Below are 17,673 nucleotides of genomic sequence, written 5' to 3'. Positions count from 1 at the left end.
GCCGCCCCGCCCGGAAGCAGCGCGCGCGGGGGCAAAGGGCAAGCGGAAGCAGCCGGGGCGCCCTGCGGCCGCCCGCCGGGGAAAGGGGCGGGGAGGGCCGCCCCCCTCGGCGGCGCAGCCAATCAGCGCCTCCCGCGGCGGCCGCGCGCGACCCAGTGGGCGGGGCGCTGGCGGCCGCCATTTTGTGGGAGGGCGCTGGCGAAGGGCAGAGCGCGGCAGCGAGGGGTGAGTGGGATGGTGGCGCCGGCGGCGGCCGGGGGCGGCTGTGGCGCGGGTACCCGTAGGGGAGGGCGCAGCCCCGTCCCGAGGGGGCCCTGGGGCTGCGGCCTCTTGCGCCGCTGGGCCTGGCCGTTGGGGCTGGGCGGGCGGCGGCGGTCAAGGGCACTGGGGTGCCCGAAAGGGAAGGGCCGCGCTTGGGAGTCCCGGCTCTGGGCGTCGCTGCGGCCGGAGGCTGCGACTTTGCCTCCCCGCGCCGATATTTGGGGGTTTTTACTTAGCTGATGTTGTCGCGTGGGGTGTGAGCAGCCCTGATAACGCGGCGGGGGGCGGCTGCTGCGGCGGCCGTGCTGATGGAGCAGGAACCTGCTGAGAAGGCTCCTCGTAGCCCTCTCCTGCGAGCCGGCGGCACCTCTGCCCGCTTCTGCCTCGGGGGATAACCCTGCGGCACCCGTGCCGCTTCTGTGCTGGGTTACCAAATGCTTATCCTCAATACAAAAAAATAAAAATAAAGCCCTTAAATATAAGCAAAATATGCACTTAAGTATAAGGAGAAACTTTTTGCTGTGAAGGTGACTGAACACAGRTTGCTCAGCAAGGCTGTGGAGTCTCCATCCTTGGAAGTGTCTGAAGGGACACTGCCCTGGCAATCCTGCGCTAGCTGACTCTGCTGTGAGCAGGGGGTTGGACTCAACAATTTCCAGAGGACTCTTCCAGCCTCGGCTATTGTGTGATTCTAAGTGCATATTGTTGCTATGCCACTCTGCATACTTTCATGTTAGCTGGTTTCTTACAGGAGAGCTAAAACTTTGGTCTAGACACAGACAGAACTCAAAAGTGCATTCCCATGTGCTTGGTGTTTTTGTTGTGCTTGTGAAAGTGCTTCGCAGTGCTGTGTAATGCTGTGAAGCTGGGTAGCTAGCTTAGTCAACTCAATAATCTAGCTGTAAACTAACCAGAAATATGTATATATTCTTAACCAGATCTGTCAGTGTGGAGGGTGGGCACATAAAGTGCAGTGGATATGGAATCACAAAATATAGCAGTGGTCTAGTCCCAAGCTTGCCAATCAGTTTTTGATATGGGATTGAGACRATGTCATAGCTCAACTACTGAAGTTTTATCTTGATTAGGTATTGCAAATTCTTGAACAATGGAAGAAGGTTGCCTCTTTTGAATGGCTATAGGCAAGACTGGCAGCTCTCTTYTGTATGTATTTTACAGAACTTTCATGTGCATCTTTGTAATACTGATTTTTTTTTAATCAAATGAATTCTGAAAATCAGGAATGTTCTTCCTGTCCAGGACTCCTAATCCCCTTAGCTCCATTCATRTCACTTGTGTATTACTTACATTTTAAGATAAAGTGCTCTGAATATGCCTACCTTAGAGCATGGTGCTAATAACACCAAGGTCGTGGGTTCAATCCCCATATGGGTCACTCGTTTGAGGGTTGGAYTAGATGATCTCCAGAGGTCCCTTCCAACTTTACCAATTYTATGAAATCGTGTATATTCAATGTTTGTTGAATGTCCTGAGGCAGACTTAAGATTTGACTGTGGAAATATTAAATTCAGTGTAGAATTTAATATGAGTATCTATTCATCTTGTCCCAGTTTACTGTAAAAATCATTAATTTTATTGCTTGTTAGGACAAGTGACCATGGCAGGCCATGACTCAGGATCTCAACACCAGTTCACTGGATTTCAGAAATACTTCAATTCCTATACCATCATAGGCAGGAGGAATGTATGTATTACGTAAATCAACTTTTGTGGTGTAGCATAATGGTGTTTTGGGGGTTTTAGACTGAAACTAAACTTCTGTATTTTTCAGTATGTAATAGCGACGTATACAAGCATTGCAATGCTCATCTTATACTTCAAGCTTAGGCCTAAAAAGAAAACTCCTGCTGTGACAGAAAAGTAAACGGTAAGTGGCTGGTGTTCTTCCAGGACCAAAATGATACAAAGCTAGTCCAAGAAGAAAGAGTGATGAAGGATAAATTACTAACAAAATATGATTAGAGATAGAAGTGTAGGCATTGTTCAATTGAGGTTTAAAATGGTGCATACAAAGTCATTTTGCTTTTGGGGTATTTTGAAAGAAGCAGGCTGCTAATGGGAGATGCAGAAATCATGGGTTACTAGGATTGTTACTCTTCTGGAATGTGAAAAAGGTTAGCGACCTTATAGTGGGGAGGAAGAGCAAGCAAGAAAGGGGGAAGGGAAGGGAAGGGTGTTGCAGCAAGGTGTGTCAAGTTTTGCCTAAAACTGTTAGGTGCCTATAGCCTGACATTCTGCTGTAAAACGGGGTTAACTTGTTGCTTCATGGGGTATAAAAGTAATAAAGTAATACTAGAGGACTCATTTGTTAGTAGTATTGGAGAATTCCAAGAAAGAATTAATAAATTCTCTTCAAATCTTGCCTTAAACAGATTAAAGGAGCRCCATACAAAGAAACTATATACTTTGCACACTTGATTATGGAAGGGTCCTATAGAAGAGTGCTTGGACTAATATAGTGAATCTCTGTAAGGGTGAACTAAGCCTGTATGCGTGGCTATTTTTTTTTTTAATTTTATTTTTTCTTAACATAAGCATTTGACTTGTGAGTTAGACCATTTCAAAAAGAAGGTCTATGCGGCCAAATCTGATAAGTCTTAGTAGACTTATGTTCTGGTATAGCAACAAACAAGTGTTGCAAAATGCTGGCAAATACTGTAGTCTGATTTCAAATACAGAATTCCCACTGAAATGGCATTTTGAAAAAAATGTGARCTGCCCTTATCTGCAGTAATAGAAAAACAATAAGCTTAGCATGTTAAAAGAATTATCCTTTTTTTGTCCTGAGTACAGTCAGGTTTGCTTGCCCTTAACTAAAAATGTTTGGGCTTAAGGGAGAGGGATGCTTGGTTACTTGTATCRCTGTGCAAGACTTGCTATGGCTTATTTCTCTTTTGTTGGCAGGTTGCTGGCATGACTGAACCTCCCATCTATGTCATTGTAACAGAAGTTGATGTCCTGTGTACGGCTAGCCTAATAAAATATATACAATGACTTGTTCTATCTAAAATATGAAATTGTACAACTGAGCAGAATTGTGACACTTTTTTCCCCTGTCAGAAATATTTACCTGTAGTGCAGTAGCTGATTCTTGTCACGATTAGCCTGACTTAATTCTTTTGTTGTTATGATGCATCATCCTAAAGTCCCGAGCACCAGTAGTAACTTGGCTGTGAAAGACCTCAGCAGCATGAATGTCCTACCAAGCACAGAGCTTGCAGCTGATCAGAGCATCTCCATGCTTCCAAATAAGCTTACTGTCCTTCAGTAAGTTATGTGGTTTGCTGTTAATTGATTTGTCCTGGTTGCTCCCATCTTTTGGATCCTTAGGATTTCAAAAGCTTAAATGGAAACCATGGCTCTTTCACTCATAGCAATTTGATGCAGATTAATAGGATTTGCTTCTGCCTCAGTTGCCTGTATTGTGTAATTTCTCATTACAGAACTTATTTGCTTTGGATGGAAAACCTCCCAACAAAGATTGATCAAACCTAGTGTGCATGCCCTCTTTTTCCAAGCAGGTCAAAAGACTGATTAAATGGAGGTGCTTGTTTTCTTTTGCTTCTCACTTAGAAAACACTGAGATCAGGAAGATAGTGCAGTGTCTCATGAGCATTCAGCTGAGTCTCTTGCCTTGCACTGCTTTAGTCACTTTAKTTGAAAGATTGGGGATGGGGGAGTTAGAGGACCAAAACAATGAACTGCAGAGCTTGGTGCTGGAGCCCAACTATTAAATACCATATTTAAGTCCTCYCTCCCCTCCATTACAAGCCTCTCTTGCAGAGGTAACTGTCAGAAGGAAAATGGCTTAGTTCTTGCTGATGTTAAACCCGTATAATGGATTGTGTGTTACCTATTCAACCTCAAACATATTGTATGGGATTAGGGCTAAGCATTTTGCACCTTTCTGGAGACCATGAGGGATAAATTACTATTGAAGTTAGATGACTAACAAGAATAGGTGGGGGGAAGCTTCTTGACTAAGATCAAAACCAGTGCCAAGCAGTCAGCTTGTAGGCARCAGGAGCAAAGCTGAATCTTCTCCTTCAGCACAGACAATTTTTTTGAGCATTCATTTACTGTTTAAAGGCCCTTGTTCCTATTCAGCCCTGACCATCTTATATGGGGTAAAGGGATATGGCTCAGTTCATCAAAAGATTCATTTTACCTAGGGGCTCTAAGATCGTACGGTGCAGTCAGAGGCTGAAGGAATCACTCAATCTGGAAAAAAGGAGGCTACAATCACCTTAGATTTAATAGGGGCTTAAATTCTTGTACTAAGACTTGGATTCCTGAGCACTAACCAGTTTTCTGTGGAATCTAGCTGTTGCTGCCCACTTAAAGCATTGCAGAAAGTCAGTGTGCATTGGACTTATTACATCTCTAGAACTTGCTAGTGAATACTACAGGGAGAGTGTGGCTGTTTGAGCTACTTGAATATGCAGACACTCACCCTGCATATTCACAGACAGACTTTAGTAAATCAATGATTCCTTTTCCTAGACACAGGCACACACTGGATGATAGTCTTACTATAAGTAGATGCATGTAATTGCTCCTTGCCCACCACTGAAGTAAAATGTGCAGTTTATCTTCTATGGTTTCCACCTACTGCCTTTCTACTTCTCAATTAAAGTTTAGTATGTTCCTTAGATTTCATGTTAGAGCTGACATTTAATGTGATTAAACACCACCATCTTTCTTGGAAGGCTGCCAGCAGCAGAGGTTGAACCTAGGACTTTGGGTGCTGAAGCATACAARCATACTTCTGGAGCCGAGGGCAGCAGCAGGTGGGCATAAATGTACAGGTTAGTGGGGAAAGGGAAGTGCAGTTCAAAGAAATTCTCCTCCTCCTGTCAGTTTGTTTGTATAGCAGGGCTCCACTATATACAATCTTTCAGAGGAATGGTTGCTGTAACAATGTAATGCACCTAATTAACTAGAACCCATCACCCACTGTTAGAACTAAAATGCATTAAATAGTTAAACATAAGATATCAACTACCCATTTCTAAATTGTTTCCCTTAGCAGAGTGTTCACTTACCAACAGTGGTCTTGCTTCCATTGCAACTATCAAGGGAAGAAAATGTCTTTCTGTAATATAGAGTCTATAGACACAAACTAAGTGGTTTTAGTATTTATTACAATATCAAAAGTATAAAACTGTACAAAATACAAAGGCAAAATGTGGCAGTGTTTTTTTTTTTTAAGCAGTCAAAACTGTACATGTTTTGTTTTAGGCAACTTATTTGATTCACCATAACTGTACTAAAATCCAACTGCTCATATCGAGCACTAGGAAGTTTTGTTAGTACTGGTACCTCAACAACTCAGCCATAAYATACAACTCCTTCCCCCCCATAATTTTAATCTTTTCTTCCTTAAAGAGGATTTCAAGGTGAGCTTCCTAATGGATTTTTCCACCCTTTATTTTGACATGTAATGCACCTTTACTCCAAGGGTTAGAGTCAGAGAAAGGGTGAGATGGGAGGTAGTTCTCTGTTCACTTTACCTTAGAAATGTAAAGTCTCACTTTTATTTTCTCTAGAGAGCCAGCAGATTGTACAGGTGTCCAAGCTCTTACTGGAASTAGAGAGGAATACAAAACAGATTTCCCCCTGTATACCTTGTAAAATACCTGAAAAAAATGGGGCCTGTCCTTTGGTGCTGACGCTTCTATTAAAAGACACAGAAAGAACCTCCCAGTGTTTTCCATGCTTTCCTTTTCCTTAGAAGTCAAGTTCTGAGTTTTACTGATTTTTCCAGGAAGATTTACTGGGGTACTGGATAACGTGTTGTGGTGGGAAGAAATCGTCACCTCAGCAGACAAGCTGACCTTTGAAAAGCTTCAGAAGCAAACTGATTCTACCCTTAGGACTGATTAATCTTTTTGCTCTGCAATCTTTCCCTTTCTTGGCTCTTCACTATGTTTACAGTTTGATATATCAAAGTCTTGTGCAGAAAGCAAGCAGGTTTTTAAAGCTCTTTAGATCTTTTCTAATATACCACAAAAGGGTATAGTCCACTGTCAAAGTCCACTGTTTTTAAGAGTGAGTGAAGTATTTCAGTTGTGCCTCAATCCTTTCTTTTCATACAATAAAGTGTTCAGGTTTCACTTTTGGTTATGTATCACACTTAAAACATTTAGGCTACCTCTGAAAACAGAATGACAAGACCTGCATTTCTAATACCTCAAATGAGCACAGTAGCTTGAAATCTTTTCGAGACTTAGTACTTGGATACGTAAAAGCTATACCTGTAGCTTCTTTGTAGCTCCCCACAAGCCTCTGCCTGTTGGGCCTACTTTTTCAGTGCGCTATTTGTTGCAGTGTTGCTCTCGCCATACCTGTTGCCCAGCCCAGGCTATGGTGAATTCCACTAYGCTCTTTTCTGAATGTATCTGAACAGTTTTTGCCTATGTTTGAGATTGAGCAAATGTTTGCCAACCATAAATTAAGTGCTTTAAAAAATTGTTTGAGAACACATAGTGAGGCTGTTAACTTTCCAAAAGTTTCAGCAGAGCTCAAAACCATCTCTGAGAGGAGACAGCCATTTTCATTTAAATATATATATATTTATCAAAAGCACCATGAAATAATTCCTTCCTTAAAAGCCATGATGTCTTGTCAATCTCTAGTATTTTCAAATAATGTATAAATATGAAATGCAGAACTGAGAAGATGCTGCTTGCATTAGTTTACATTGTTTTGTTTTTCCTGCAACAAACTAGTGGGGTCCACCTGTACAAGACATTCCTCCTTGTCTCAAATCCTGAGGTCATTACTGCAGTGACTTGGTACAGTCAGTCTTATAGCTTCATAATTTACTGTGAACTATAGGCTCCTGCAGCTAGCAGCAAGTTTCTGCGTGTAAAATGGAGGTGTACAACCGGGGTTGATTTGGTCATGTATGTACCTAGTAATAAGTCCTGTGAGTTTTCAGGCAAGTTTATATGTCCAGTGGCAGTAGTAAAATCATCAGTTTCTAAATCTTCAAATGCTTTCACAGCATCCCACAGCCGAACTGTGTTATCCATTGAACCTAGGAAGAAAATGGAGAACAACAGTTTAAGGTCTTATACTTTAAAAAAAAGTTACTGGGAGAAAGTTAGCATAGCAAAAAGTAAAGCTCATAGAAGTAGGTTTGCTCATAACAGGGAACACTTACGCACCTCTGCAAACAAACAGATTTTAACAAGCCTCTAACATAACTGAACATGCACATTAAAGTTCAAGCATTGCAGCCTTCATGTAATCTAAAATGAAAGCTCTGTGGATAAAGCACAAGAAATTTCATTCTCCAAACATATAGGTTTTGAATTACACTGATCAGCATCAAGAAGGCAGGTCTGTCCTGAGGGCTAATGCCAATTTCAGGGTATGTYTATGATCCCATCACATATGACAGGTTTTGTTCCATACAGGGAAGAGAGCAGCATATTACAGGCCCAGTGACCTCTTTTCACTACTTTCACTAACTTTAACAGACAAATTGAACAAACCAGCCTGTGGACCAGATCAAACGTACACCCTGTCTCTGAGCTTTCACTCCTGTGGTAGTGGCTCACTGGGGATTCTCACTGCACTCCAATCAGGAAAGTACTACAAAACCAACCTAAAATATTTTTAGTCCTTCCTAAGGAAGTTATCCTGATGTGACTGCAGTGCCCATGCATTGTTTTCTCTATCAGTACCTTGAATGTGTTGGCTAATTTCAACCAGCTTACAGAATAGAGTAACATTTTAAAAATAATAAAGTCCTACAGATTTTATGAAAACAGCTGACTAAAGTTGGAGAGACTAAATTTAGTGCTTCCACTAAGGGAAAATGGAAAACAAGCTCTGCTATATTAGACACCAGAAAACCCACTTGGACGAGCCAGAGAAACGAGCAGACCTCAGAAGTACCACTGCTTATAGAGCTGACTGTTGCTACACGCGTATTTCCACGTGAGTGTATGTGTGTGTATGCGATATTACATGCATCTTTCTACATCAAAAGATCTAGCACAAAGAAATACTAAGGTAGGGAATAACTCATCTCTTCCTTTCTCCTCTTAACAGTCCTTCTGCTTGGCATCTTATCATTCCTGCTCCTCCCTTACTACAGCCACTTTTCTGCCCAAGAGTTATTTCTTATTTCTGCTTCTATCCCCACCACTACTGTACAAAGATCCTGAACCTCACTGCACTATCTTTTAACAGTGTAACACTTTTTCTTCAGTTCCCAGCGTAGTGAAGGCTCACAGTTAAAAGTCCTGTAAGTACTCAACTTGCACCAGTTTAATCTGGTGCTTTTGCTAGGCAAGTGATTCTAATTTGCTTTCCTCGGTTTAAAGAATCAGTTACATTGTTCTGCTTCAGACTGACGGACCGCAATGGAAACTTCACTGTTTCCAGTAAGTTTTACCTGATGCTAAGATCTCCCCATCTCTACTGAATCTGAGCGCATAGATAGTGTCAGTGTGCCCTTTCAGTTCTCCCACCATCAAGCCATGTCCAATGTCCCAGAGCAGAACTCGTCCGTCTGTTGCTCCAGTAGCCAGAAATCGTCCGTTGGGAGAAAATGCCAATGAATGAATTGGTCCCTGAAACACACATTTGGGCAGAATTAGTTAATGAGGTCTACTCACCTTCAGTCAAGCAGTATTTGTTCTGAACACTGCTTTTCAACATGTCACCTCAGAACTAAGGTCACTTTTATACTGCGAGTAATGTGCCTTTACCTTATGTCCAGTGAATATTCTTACACAGTTCCCATTCAAAACATCCCAGAGCCGTACAGTCCTGTCTGCTGAGCCCGTAGCAATATAGTTAGAGTTGGGATGAAATCGGGTACACGTCACATCAGCAAGATGGCCAGCAAATATTCGTAAAGGCTGGTAGTGATCTGTTGCCCAGAGACTGGAAAGAAAAAACTTTTATTAATAAATAAAACCCTAATGAAGTTAAAGATACGTTGCATATTGAGGAATACAGGAAGTAATTAAGCAGTGGTTTCTTACTGGTTTCTTACTGGTCAATTTATTAAATTAGCATGGACTGCTTTGGAAAAATATGTATTTCAGAAGATGGAAAGGAAGAATATCCTATCATGGTCGTTAAACAAAGCAAAAGAATATTTATGAATAGAWGGACTCTTAAGAGCATACCATCTCATTTGTTTTCAGATAATTTAATGTGTTGAAATGCAAACAAAACTACATCAAAAAAAAATTTTTTTTAATACAAATGAACTCTAATTCCTAGTAGGAGAGTGGGCTAGAATATATCAGCTCATCGCTTGCAAGGTGCATCCACCACAAARTTACCAGACAAGTAAAAGCATTATCCAGTTTCTTACCGAGCCACTCTATCATGTCCCCCTGACACAAAGTAATATCCGTAAGGGGAAAACTGTGTGTCCCATACTGGATAGTTGTGTCCTTTATATCCCACCAAACACGTGAATGTTTGGAGACTCCATAACCTGACAGTGCCATCTTCAGAACAGGACAAGAGATAGTTTCTGTCACAGGAGAAAGTAGAACACGTTATATATGGAACTTACACAGAGACTGTATATGCACTACACAAATACTTTGAGAATTCTATGATAAGAGAAATTGTCCATTGACCAGCAGTTGTTTAGCTTATCACATATAAATGAATGCTTTTGGCAAGGTAAGAAACAATAACCAATTCAAAAAGAATCATTTTTAGGTCCTTATGCAAAAAAAGGGACAGTCTGGTATGTTGATCGATGACACAGCAATACTGGGGAAAAAAACAGCTTGTCTTTAATTACAATTATATGAAAAGAATGACYACTAAATTGTTATATTATTACTTAAAACAAGAACATACTAAACAAAATGCCGATGCTCCATACAAAGCTTACTTCCCAGCTGTGTTTCTGCTATGGTTGTTTCTTGTGTAGCCATGTGCATGTGAGCAATACTTCAGCTATTTAAATGTACTTTCTACTGTTTAGACTCTCAAAATTACACAATGTTTTTAAATCTCTTATTTTAAAGATACTATGCTATACATTTTGAAAACAAAGGCTTCCAGGACATAAGTGAAACTTGAATAAGCGCAGAGAGAGGTTATAGTCGGTCCAGTTTTGCAGTATCTCAAGTAAAATGAATGCTGCAGTAGTTTCCCTCTCTCCAATTCACTTGGTTAAAACCCAGCATAACTACAGTTTGCCATTAAGATGATCTATTTGCCATTTAAATCCTGCATCTCAAAAAAAAAAAAAAAAAAAAAAAAAGAAAGAAAGAAAAAGAAAAAAAAAGTGCTGGGCATCCTCAGCTTCTCACTGATTTTCAATAAAAAATGATAATGCCCAACACTCCGGGCTTAATAAGCACTTATACTCACATACAGCAGCTCCTTATGTCCTGCATATACAAGAATCACTTTAACCTTCAGGAAAAAGCTGCATTAACAACATGTTCATATCCAGTAGCATATAATCAAGATACGAGACAAGCTATCTAGGGAACTCAGAAACTTATTTTACCTATCAGGACTGAAGCTGGTGCCATAGACAGGTCCACTGTGACCATACAAAATCTTCAACTCACTTGCAGTTTTCTCATCCATGATCCTCTCCAAGACATCGTCTGATTCTTTGTCAATGAGACTGAGGTCTGTAACATTTCAAAGTTCATGCATAACAACTGTCAGACATTCAAAGACAATGTCATAAACAGCAAAACAGTATTTTTTTTAAAGAGGTAAGTATGATGTGAACAAGACATAGCACCTGAAATTGGCARTTCTGAAATTCAAAATGGCATTTAAAAGTGTTTTTACCACTAGAAGAGATTAAAACAATGCTTTACATGAATAACCACTTTTTCTCTAGTCTTCACTAAGAGCTAAAATAAATTAATCCTGGTATGTTATTTTTYCATAGACATACCATGCAGTCTCTCTAAACAAACTAAAAGCTTCTTGATAGAAATGCCAAATTTTCATGTCTTCTCCCAGAAGGTTAATATGCCAAAAATGCACTCTTCAGGCATCAATGTGTTTTGACAGCWACATGCTACGTGCAACTTAAAATAACTTTTAGTTTGTAGGCTACTGTTTGCTGAACACCACAACCACATCCCAGTTAAATATAAAGATTAAGAAATGTTCATTTGGTATCTAGCTTCAAACATAACATCTGTTGTTCATGAACAACAGAATTAAAGAAGCCTGATTTCCATGAATTTGTGTAGGTGTTGAGATACTTKACATTTTCCTCCATCCTCATTCTCAAAGTTCCCCCTTTTGATTTACCACAAAATACGTCTAGTCTCTCTCCTAAGTCCCCTATAACGAGCTGTCTCCTACACCCCAGAGCTACCATCCATTCAAGAAGCAAGATGCACTGTGGTTGACTCCAAGCTGACTACCTATCAGCAGACAAGCACAACAAGTAACTACTGAGTTCTCTGAAGCCTTTCCAGCACTGCCTCTGGCTAAAGAGAAGAGAATTACTGTTGCTGAATTATTGTTTTCAGGAAAGCTGTAGGAATACAGTCATCTCCAAGATTTCTGCTTGTCAAATTTGGCTGAAAATGGTGAATGGGCTCAAAAGTTAGTCAGAGGCAGACCACTTGCCTAAGACATATCCCGTTAGCAAGCAAGGCTAAACATACCATACAGCCCAATGTTCTGCGCATTCCAAACTCTAAATTTCTATAATACCGAGGTTAAATATAACCTATTAGTTAACAAAAGAGGTACATGCTTATGGAATATGCCCAACCAAGGACTAGAGCAAAGATAAAATGCTTCTTTTCAGTGACAAAAAAGGGATTTCCTCTCTATCTGGCACTGAAAATTCCTTTYTAAAATATTGCATATTGTATATTATAGTTAGAAACAACACATCTGTGCACATGTTGCTTCTTCCAAAATTAATGAAGAGACCACATCTAACCACTGAAAACAATTCTCCTGGTACAGACATCTTTCTCTGTTCACACAAAGCATAGCTGTCATAAGACCATAATATTTTAAGATGAGCATGCATTATTTAATTACCTGCTGCTGTTTTCACACTACGTAGCTTTTTTGGAGTCACAGACCACACTCTGACAGTAGAGTCAGCAAAGCCTCCTACAATCATGCTAGAGTCATCTGTAATATCCACTGCAGTTAGACCCTACATACAAAACAGCCATTTATATTAAGTTTGTATCTTTTGCAATGCATTTGAGCACTATAAAATGCTGAATACTAGTAAGAAAATTAGACTGATTTATTAAAAAAAATTATTCTAATGCAGACCAGACAAAAGTATACATCTGCTTGAAATGAACCCCCTATCCTTATGCCATGAAGAATAAAAATATATGAACAAAGCCTGGTTAATAATACAACAGTACTGTTYTCCAGTATTTCAGGGCAAATTATCTACTGTATTCAAGTGTATTCTACAAAATACACTTAGCACCCCACATGAAAAGTGAAAGAAAGAATTACCGCAAAACTAAAGCAAAAAACACAGAAATTAAATAGTTTAGGGAAGTCTTTAAATATTRTTTTAAAGAGTTAAGATGCTCATTCCATGCACTCCAGTAAGCCTTGCCAACTCTTAAGAAAGAGAGGAAAGTAGTGAGCTAAATKGCACAAGATTTCTCAAAACTCTGAATAAACATCTTATTTCCCTATCTTGAGGACTAGGGGCCAGAGTCYGGCTCCTCCTAGCACAGGGAGCAGAGGAGCTGTTAACTCCAGCTTGCTAACGATGATGGAGAATGGCCAGGACACGGGAAATGAGTGTTTCTGCTCACAGGGCCTCCWCCCAGCAGTGGTAGTTGCTCTTTCCCGCAGTGGCAAGAGCAGCTGCCAGCTTGCCTCTCCAATGTTTAATTCTGTAAGGTGAAGGCACTGGTGCCACGGATATTTTGTTCCTCCAAGCACTCTGCTAATTTAAGTAACTGCCGTGCTTGCTTATGCYCAGTGCCAGTTTCACTTCACGTACCAGGTTTGTCCCAGATTTTAAGCACTTAAAAACTTATGACCTCAATATTCACCAAGAAAAACTTAGAGYAGAATCACTATTTAACAGTCAATCCAGTTACCTCAGTCTACAAGCCTAAACAGAATCACACACCAGAACTTCCTTTTTCTCTTAAGAGTGTAATATTTGCCACTTAAATTCCTTCTTCCCTACAACCCAAGTCCTTCTTTTACTAACCTGATAAGCATTAAGGAATGTGTAGAAACAGATGGACGGCAAGCAGTCTGGGCCAAGACGCACACGCCTTGCAGCTTCCTTCACATTCATTATTTTATCCAACTTGTCCGAATCTTTCAGTTCGGGCAGAGGAATTCTACAAACAGTACACATTTTATGAACTAAAAGCACTTTCCGTATTGTCAATTTAAACACAGATACCTCAACATCTCAATATTCAAATATAAAACAAGAATTGAAAGAATGAAAGACTATGCAAAAGATTAACTGACAAAAAGAAAAAAAGGAAAGCCAAAAGCTCTTCCAGACATTTCATTCCAGACAGGCAGTGGAAGACAAATAATCAAGTCTGAARTGATTAGAGAATAACCAAATAAAATTTTAATTTGGGAAAAAATACACCAAGCTTTCCATTACTTCCTTTGGCCATTCCAGCTGTAGCCATAAAGCTTTCAGAGAGCCGCCCCCCTCCCCCAAAAAAAAGTCACGTGAGCCACGATGCAGAGTATGACTAGACTGAATTTAACAAGCCCTCGCCACGTATGATTTTCTTGTTACCTGTTTTGGGGAGGAGCATTAGGGTCTTGTTTTTTACTTTTTGACCCTACACTGTCTCTTTTAGGTTTTTTCTTCTTTGGTTTTCCCTCTTCATTTTCCCCTTCTTCATCTTCATCATCCAAAGGCACATCAAACTCTGGTTCTTTAAGTAAACCAAAGAAAACCTGCAAATCAGTAAGACAGGCATGAGATAAAACAATATTTGCTGTTCCTACAGAAAAGTGTTTTTTGAAATAGGAACTCTTCAATGTAACAGTCCAAGACTGTAGAATAACAGAGCTGCCTATTTAAAATTGTTAGTTTTAATATTGCTGCATACATTACTGGTCATCCTATAATGATATGATGATGTATATGTTCTGCTGTTTCATCCAACAACTAGTCTGAACAATTGCAAATTCTCCCACTCTCTTTTAGCACATTCTTAAAGCAGAACCCCTACAGCTTTACATATTTTTTCTACGTAGTATATCAAGATCCACACAAACAGTCCTTGCAATAGCAACCGGCAATAAGTAGGAATTACCTCTGTTATACAAGAGAGGAAGACAGAGTCAAATGTTCATTTTAAAACCACCGAATAATTCAGGAGTTAACCTTGTGTTCAGTCCACCAAACTGAACTGTCTCTTGCAGTGATTCAACACGTTCTTCAGAGACCACACAGCRGTATCTCTGCCAGAACCTAAACGCACCACTCTTTGTTCACGCTGTCTCTTAAGATCTCCAGTAGCAATGGTCAGCCTACACTAAAGTGTAAAATGTCTCCCTTTTAGGATTGCTCAGTAATAAAAGTAAAACAATCATTGCCCCCTACCTTTGCTTTATTAGCCTCTCGTTTTGCCTCCCCAGCCAGGCTTCCAACCATAGCATCTATCTGTTGCTTACTGCGAGGCATTCCATCAAAGATATCAATATAGAGATGTTCCTGAACGATGTTCCAGATCTGGTTGTTCTGCTTTTCCTGAAGATGCCTCTTCAAGAGTTGATAAGAGTCACGGGAAATACGCAGCACAAATTTGCTTGTTCGGAAATCCAGCATAGTCTCATTACCTTTCATATGTTCTTTTTTGGTTAAGCTAGATAATACACGCAAGTCATCCTGGTAATAACACTCCTGATCTCCATGAAACCTATTGAAACAATTTAAGATAGAATAAAATGCTTATTATGAAAACTATTCTCCTACGCAAACACATTAAACAAAACACATGTAAAGAACTTTGGGGAGCTACTAATTATACATGGAATTATTTCTACTGCCGAAATAAAATTCATTCTGGAGGGGGACACAGCAGTGATTTACAGTACAAAGTAAATGTATCTAACAGCTAAAAACCAAGATGAAGAGAACAAATAAATGGAAGCTCAGAGAATTTTATGAGGAAAAGGGTACTTCCAGTAGCAAACAGTTAGCTAACATGCTTATTTACAGAAACTCTAGTTTGCAGCACCATAAAGTACAGAGCATTTTTGAGTAAAACTATTTATAGCCAATTCATTACATGAACATGCATGTTCCACAATGAACATATGTTTCACACTCCCTATTTGCAATATCTAAAAGCTGACATGAGTCCAGAGAAAGCAAGTTTTCCATTTTACTCAAACCATATTATAAAATACCAGTTGGAGGCAACATTTTAACTACATTTACAGAACTATTTTTTCTGAYCATATTTAAGAGGTAAAAAGTTATCCTTTTGGGTTGAAGTATTTTCATAATTAGTCTGAAACCAAAAACAAAACAAATRAAATTTGAATTTCTCCTCAAAGGATTGAGACATAGGGGAAACAGAAAATTGAAGRTTAGCCAAAAGTGAGCTACTTCAATCTTATTTGAGGAATTTCTATGCACAAAACATGACATTAGAAAATATTTACAAGGAGTACTTTGGCATTTTGGTGCAATTCTTTTTAGTGTTAAAAAATGACCYAGCAATCTTTCCCTAACAAAGCAGCATCTCTTCATTAATGATTTGATCAGCCAATTCAAATTCACACCAGCCCATCATAAAGGTGGTTCAAAGTCTACACATGTACAGTTTAAAAGCATGCAGTTTGCAAGTTTGTAACACAAATTCGAAAAGGATTTAAGAACTGTTACAGTAATCCATGATACTGCTAGTTCAGAGTCCAGATCCCTTCACCATTAGAGAAGAAAAATAACACATTCATATATATATATATATATATATATATATATACACACACACACACACACGCCTATGCTACTATAGCTCACAGATTTAATAAAAGTAGCTGACCAAAACTAATGTAAATACACAAACGAAAATAAATTACCGTTCAAAGAAAGACTTTGCTTCACTCTCATGTTGATTGTAAACCAATTCCAAATACATGTGCACAAAGAGAGGATAAAATAGCTGGGACAATTCGGCTCGATGACAGTCCAGGGAACACTCAATGAAGTGTTTTAATCCACTGTAGTATTCCTCGTACAGTGTGGGGTCCCCCTGCTGATTGTAGGCGGATAATACTGCACTCACATCTGGCTGATCTTCCACAACAACACCTCCTCCAACTGCAAAAGGATTACCATATAATAAGAACTTGTAAGCTAGGCTGAACGAACCAGTAAATACACTGTGGCTAACGCATCCTCAGCTAAGGTGAAGCGCTCAGAGCAAAATATAAAACCCCAAGTCTTATGCTTGTTCAATACTGCTTAAACATTAAGGGGAGGGGAGAGGGTGGCAGCAGGACATTAACTACAGCCCCCCAGCCAAGTCTTGCACCCTTAGCTACTTTTGGTACTTTCTTGCCAATGGTTGCCCATAAGTTAGTTAACAAACACATAGCCTAATTCTGCTAAGATTTTACATAAAAGGTAGAAAGAACTAACAGCATCAGAATAAGTTCTCTTTACTGCTCAAGCTAGAAACAGTCAAAAAAAAAAAAAGAAAACGGAACTTTTCTGAGCCTGTAAAATATGCCCACTGTAATTACTTTGCTTCTACTAAAAAAAGTAGCTTCAGGTGAACAATTCCCTGGGACCACAACACAACTACCACAGGACAGTGACTTCTTGTCACTGGCTACTAACTCTTAAGAGCTCTGTTCTCCACAGCAGCCAATATATGTTTTCATCACTTCACCTTTATGTAAAWACAATCATACTAGGTGATAACGGGAACAGGCAAACTTTATACTATAAAGTTTACTGAATCTCTAACATGCCTGTTCCAGAAATTTCACAATACTTCCAGCGTTCTGTGAAGCTGTTCTGTGCAACCCATTGCTCAAAAGCTCTCTTAACACAAATGAACACATCAACTAACTGACAACCCAGATTAGAAATAGGTAGAGCCTCCCTTACAAGTATCCTACGGCTCCTTCCTCAAACCGCAGCCTGTCCAGCAGGCATCGACCCGCATCCCTGCGGCCGCCTCTTGGACCATCCCCTCGGACTGCAAAGGAAACCTTCAGCCTCTTGCGCTGCCGCTAGCCGAGACGGGGCACGAAGTTCGCGGGATGCACCTTCCGCGCTGACAGGGCGCCCGACCCCGCTCTCGGCCCCCCGCTCCCGCGGAGCGGCCCCAGGGGCCCTACTCGGCTCCGCTCCGCTCCCGCCCCCCGCCGGCCCCGGCCCCGCGGCGGGCCCCACCTTTCCCCGGCGGCACGGCC

General features: G+C 40.3%; 2 protein-coding genes across 2 annotated transcripts; one reads left to right on the top strand and one right to left on the bottom strand.

The window, feature by feature from the left end:
- Positions 1–159: 159 nt before the first annotated feature.
- On the top strand, positions 160–3,276 carry ATP5MK (ATP synthase membrane subunit k). Its single transcript, XM_085307782.1, has 4 exons — positions 160–225; positions 1,869–1,966; positions 2,054–2,149; positions 3,187–3,276. The coding sequence occupies exons 2-3, from the start codon at positions 1,880–1,882 to the stop codon at positions 2,144–2,146; spliced, it is 180 nt and encodes a 59-aa protein (XP_085163908.1). The 5' UTR covers positions 160–225; positions 1,869–1,879; the 3' UTR covers positions 2,147–2,149; positions 3,187–3,276.
- A 2,128-nt stretch (positions 3,277–5,404) lies between these two features.
- TAF5 (TATA-box binding protein associated factor 5) lies at positions 5,405–17,672 on the bottom strand (the record flags this gene model as incomplete). The annotated part of the gene is made up of 11 exons (XM_085308217.1): positions 5,405–7,324; positions 8,693–8,870; positions 9,009–9,186; positions 9,626–9,790; positions 10,790–10,919; positions 12,310–12,430; positions 13,469–13,604; positions 14,027–14,190; positions 14,843–15,158; positions 16,330–16,570; positions 17,654–17,672. Coding segments are annotated over 11 exons (1,866 nt in total), but the record flags the coding sequence as incomplete, so codon positions are not given.
- Between the last annotated feature and the right edge of the window lies 1 nt (position 17,673).

This window comes from Rhea americana, unplaced genomic scaffold, assembly GCF_003343005.1.
Source record: "Rhea americana isolate MKP2758 unplaced genomic scaffold, rheAme1 scaffold_104, whole genome shotgun sequence".
NCBI classification, from domain to species: Eukaryota; Metazoa; Chordata; class Aves; order Rheiformes; family Rheidae; genus Rhea; species Rhea americana.
The sequence above is the reverse complement of the archived record's forward strand: the minus strand, read 5'-3'. Positions and strand labels throughout refer to the sequence as shown.

What these genes read in the sequence shown, in the direction of transcription:
- ATP5MK (XM_085307782.1), top strand. Translation starts at nt 1,880, where the DNA reads ATGGCAGGCCATGACTCAGGATCTCAACACCAGTTCACTGGATTTCAG. An exon ending in CCATCATAGGCAGGAGGAAT is followed by an intron (nt 1,967 to 2,053) that starts GTATGTATTACG and finishes TGTATTTTTCAG; the next exon opens with TATGTAATAGCGACGTATAC.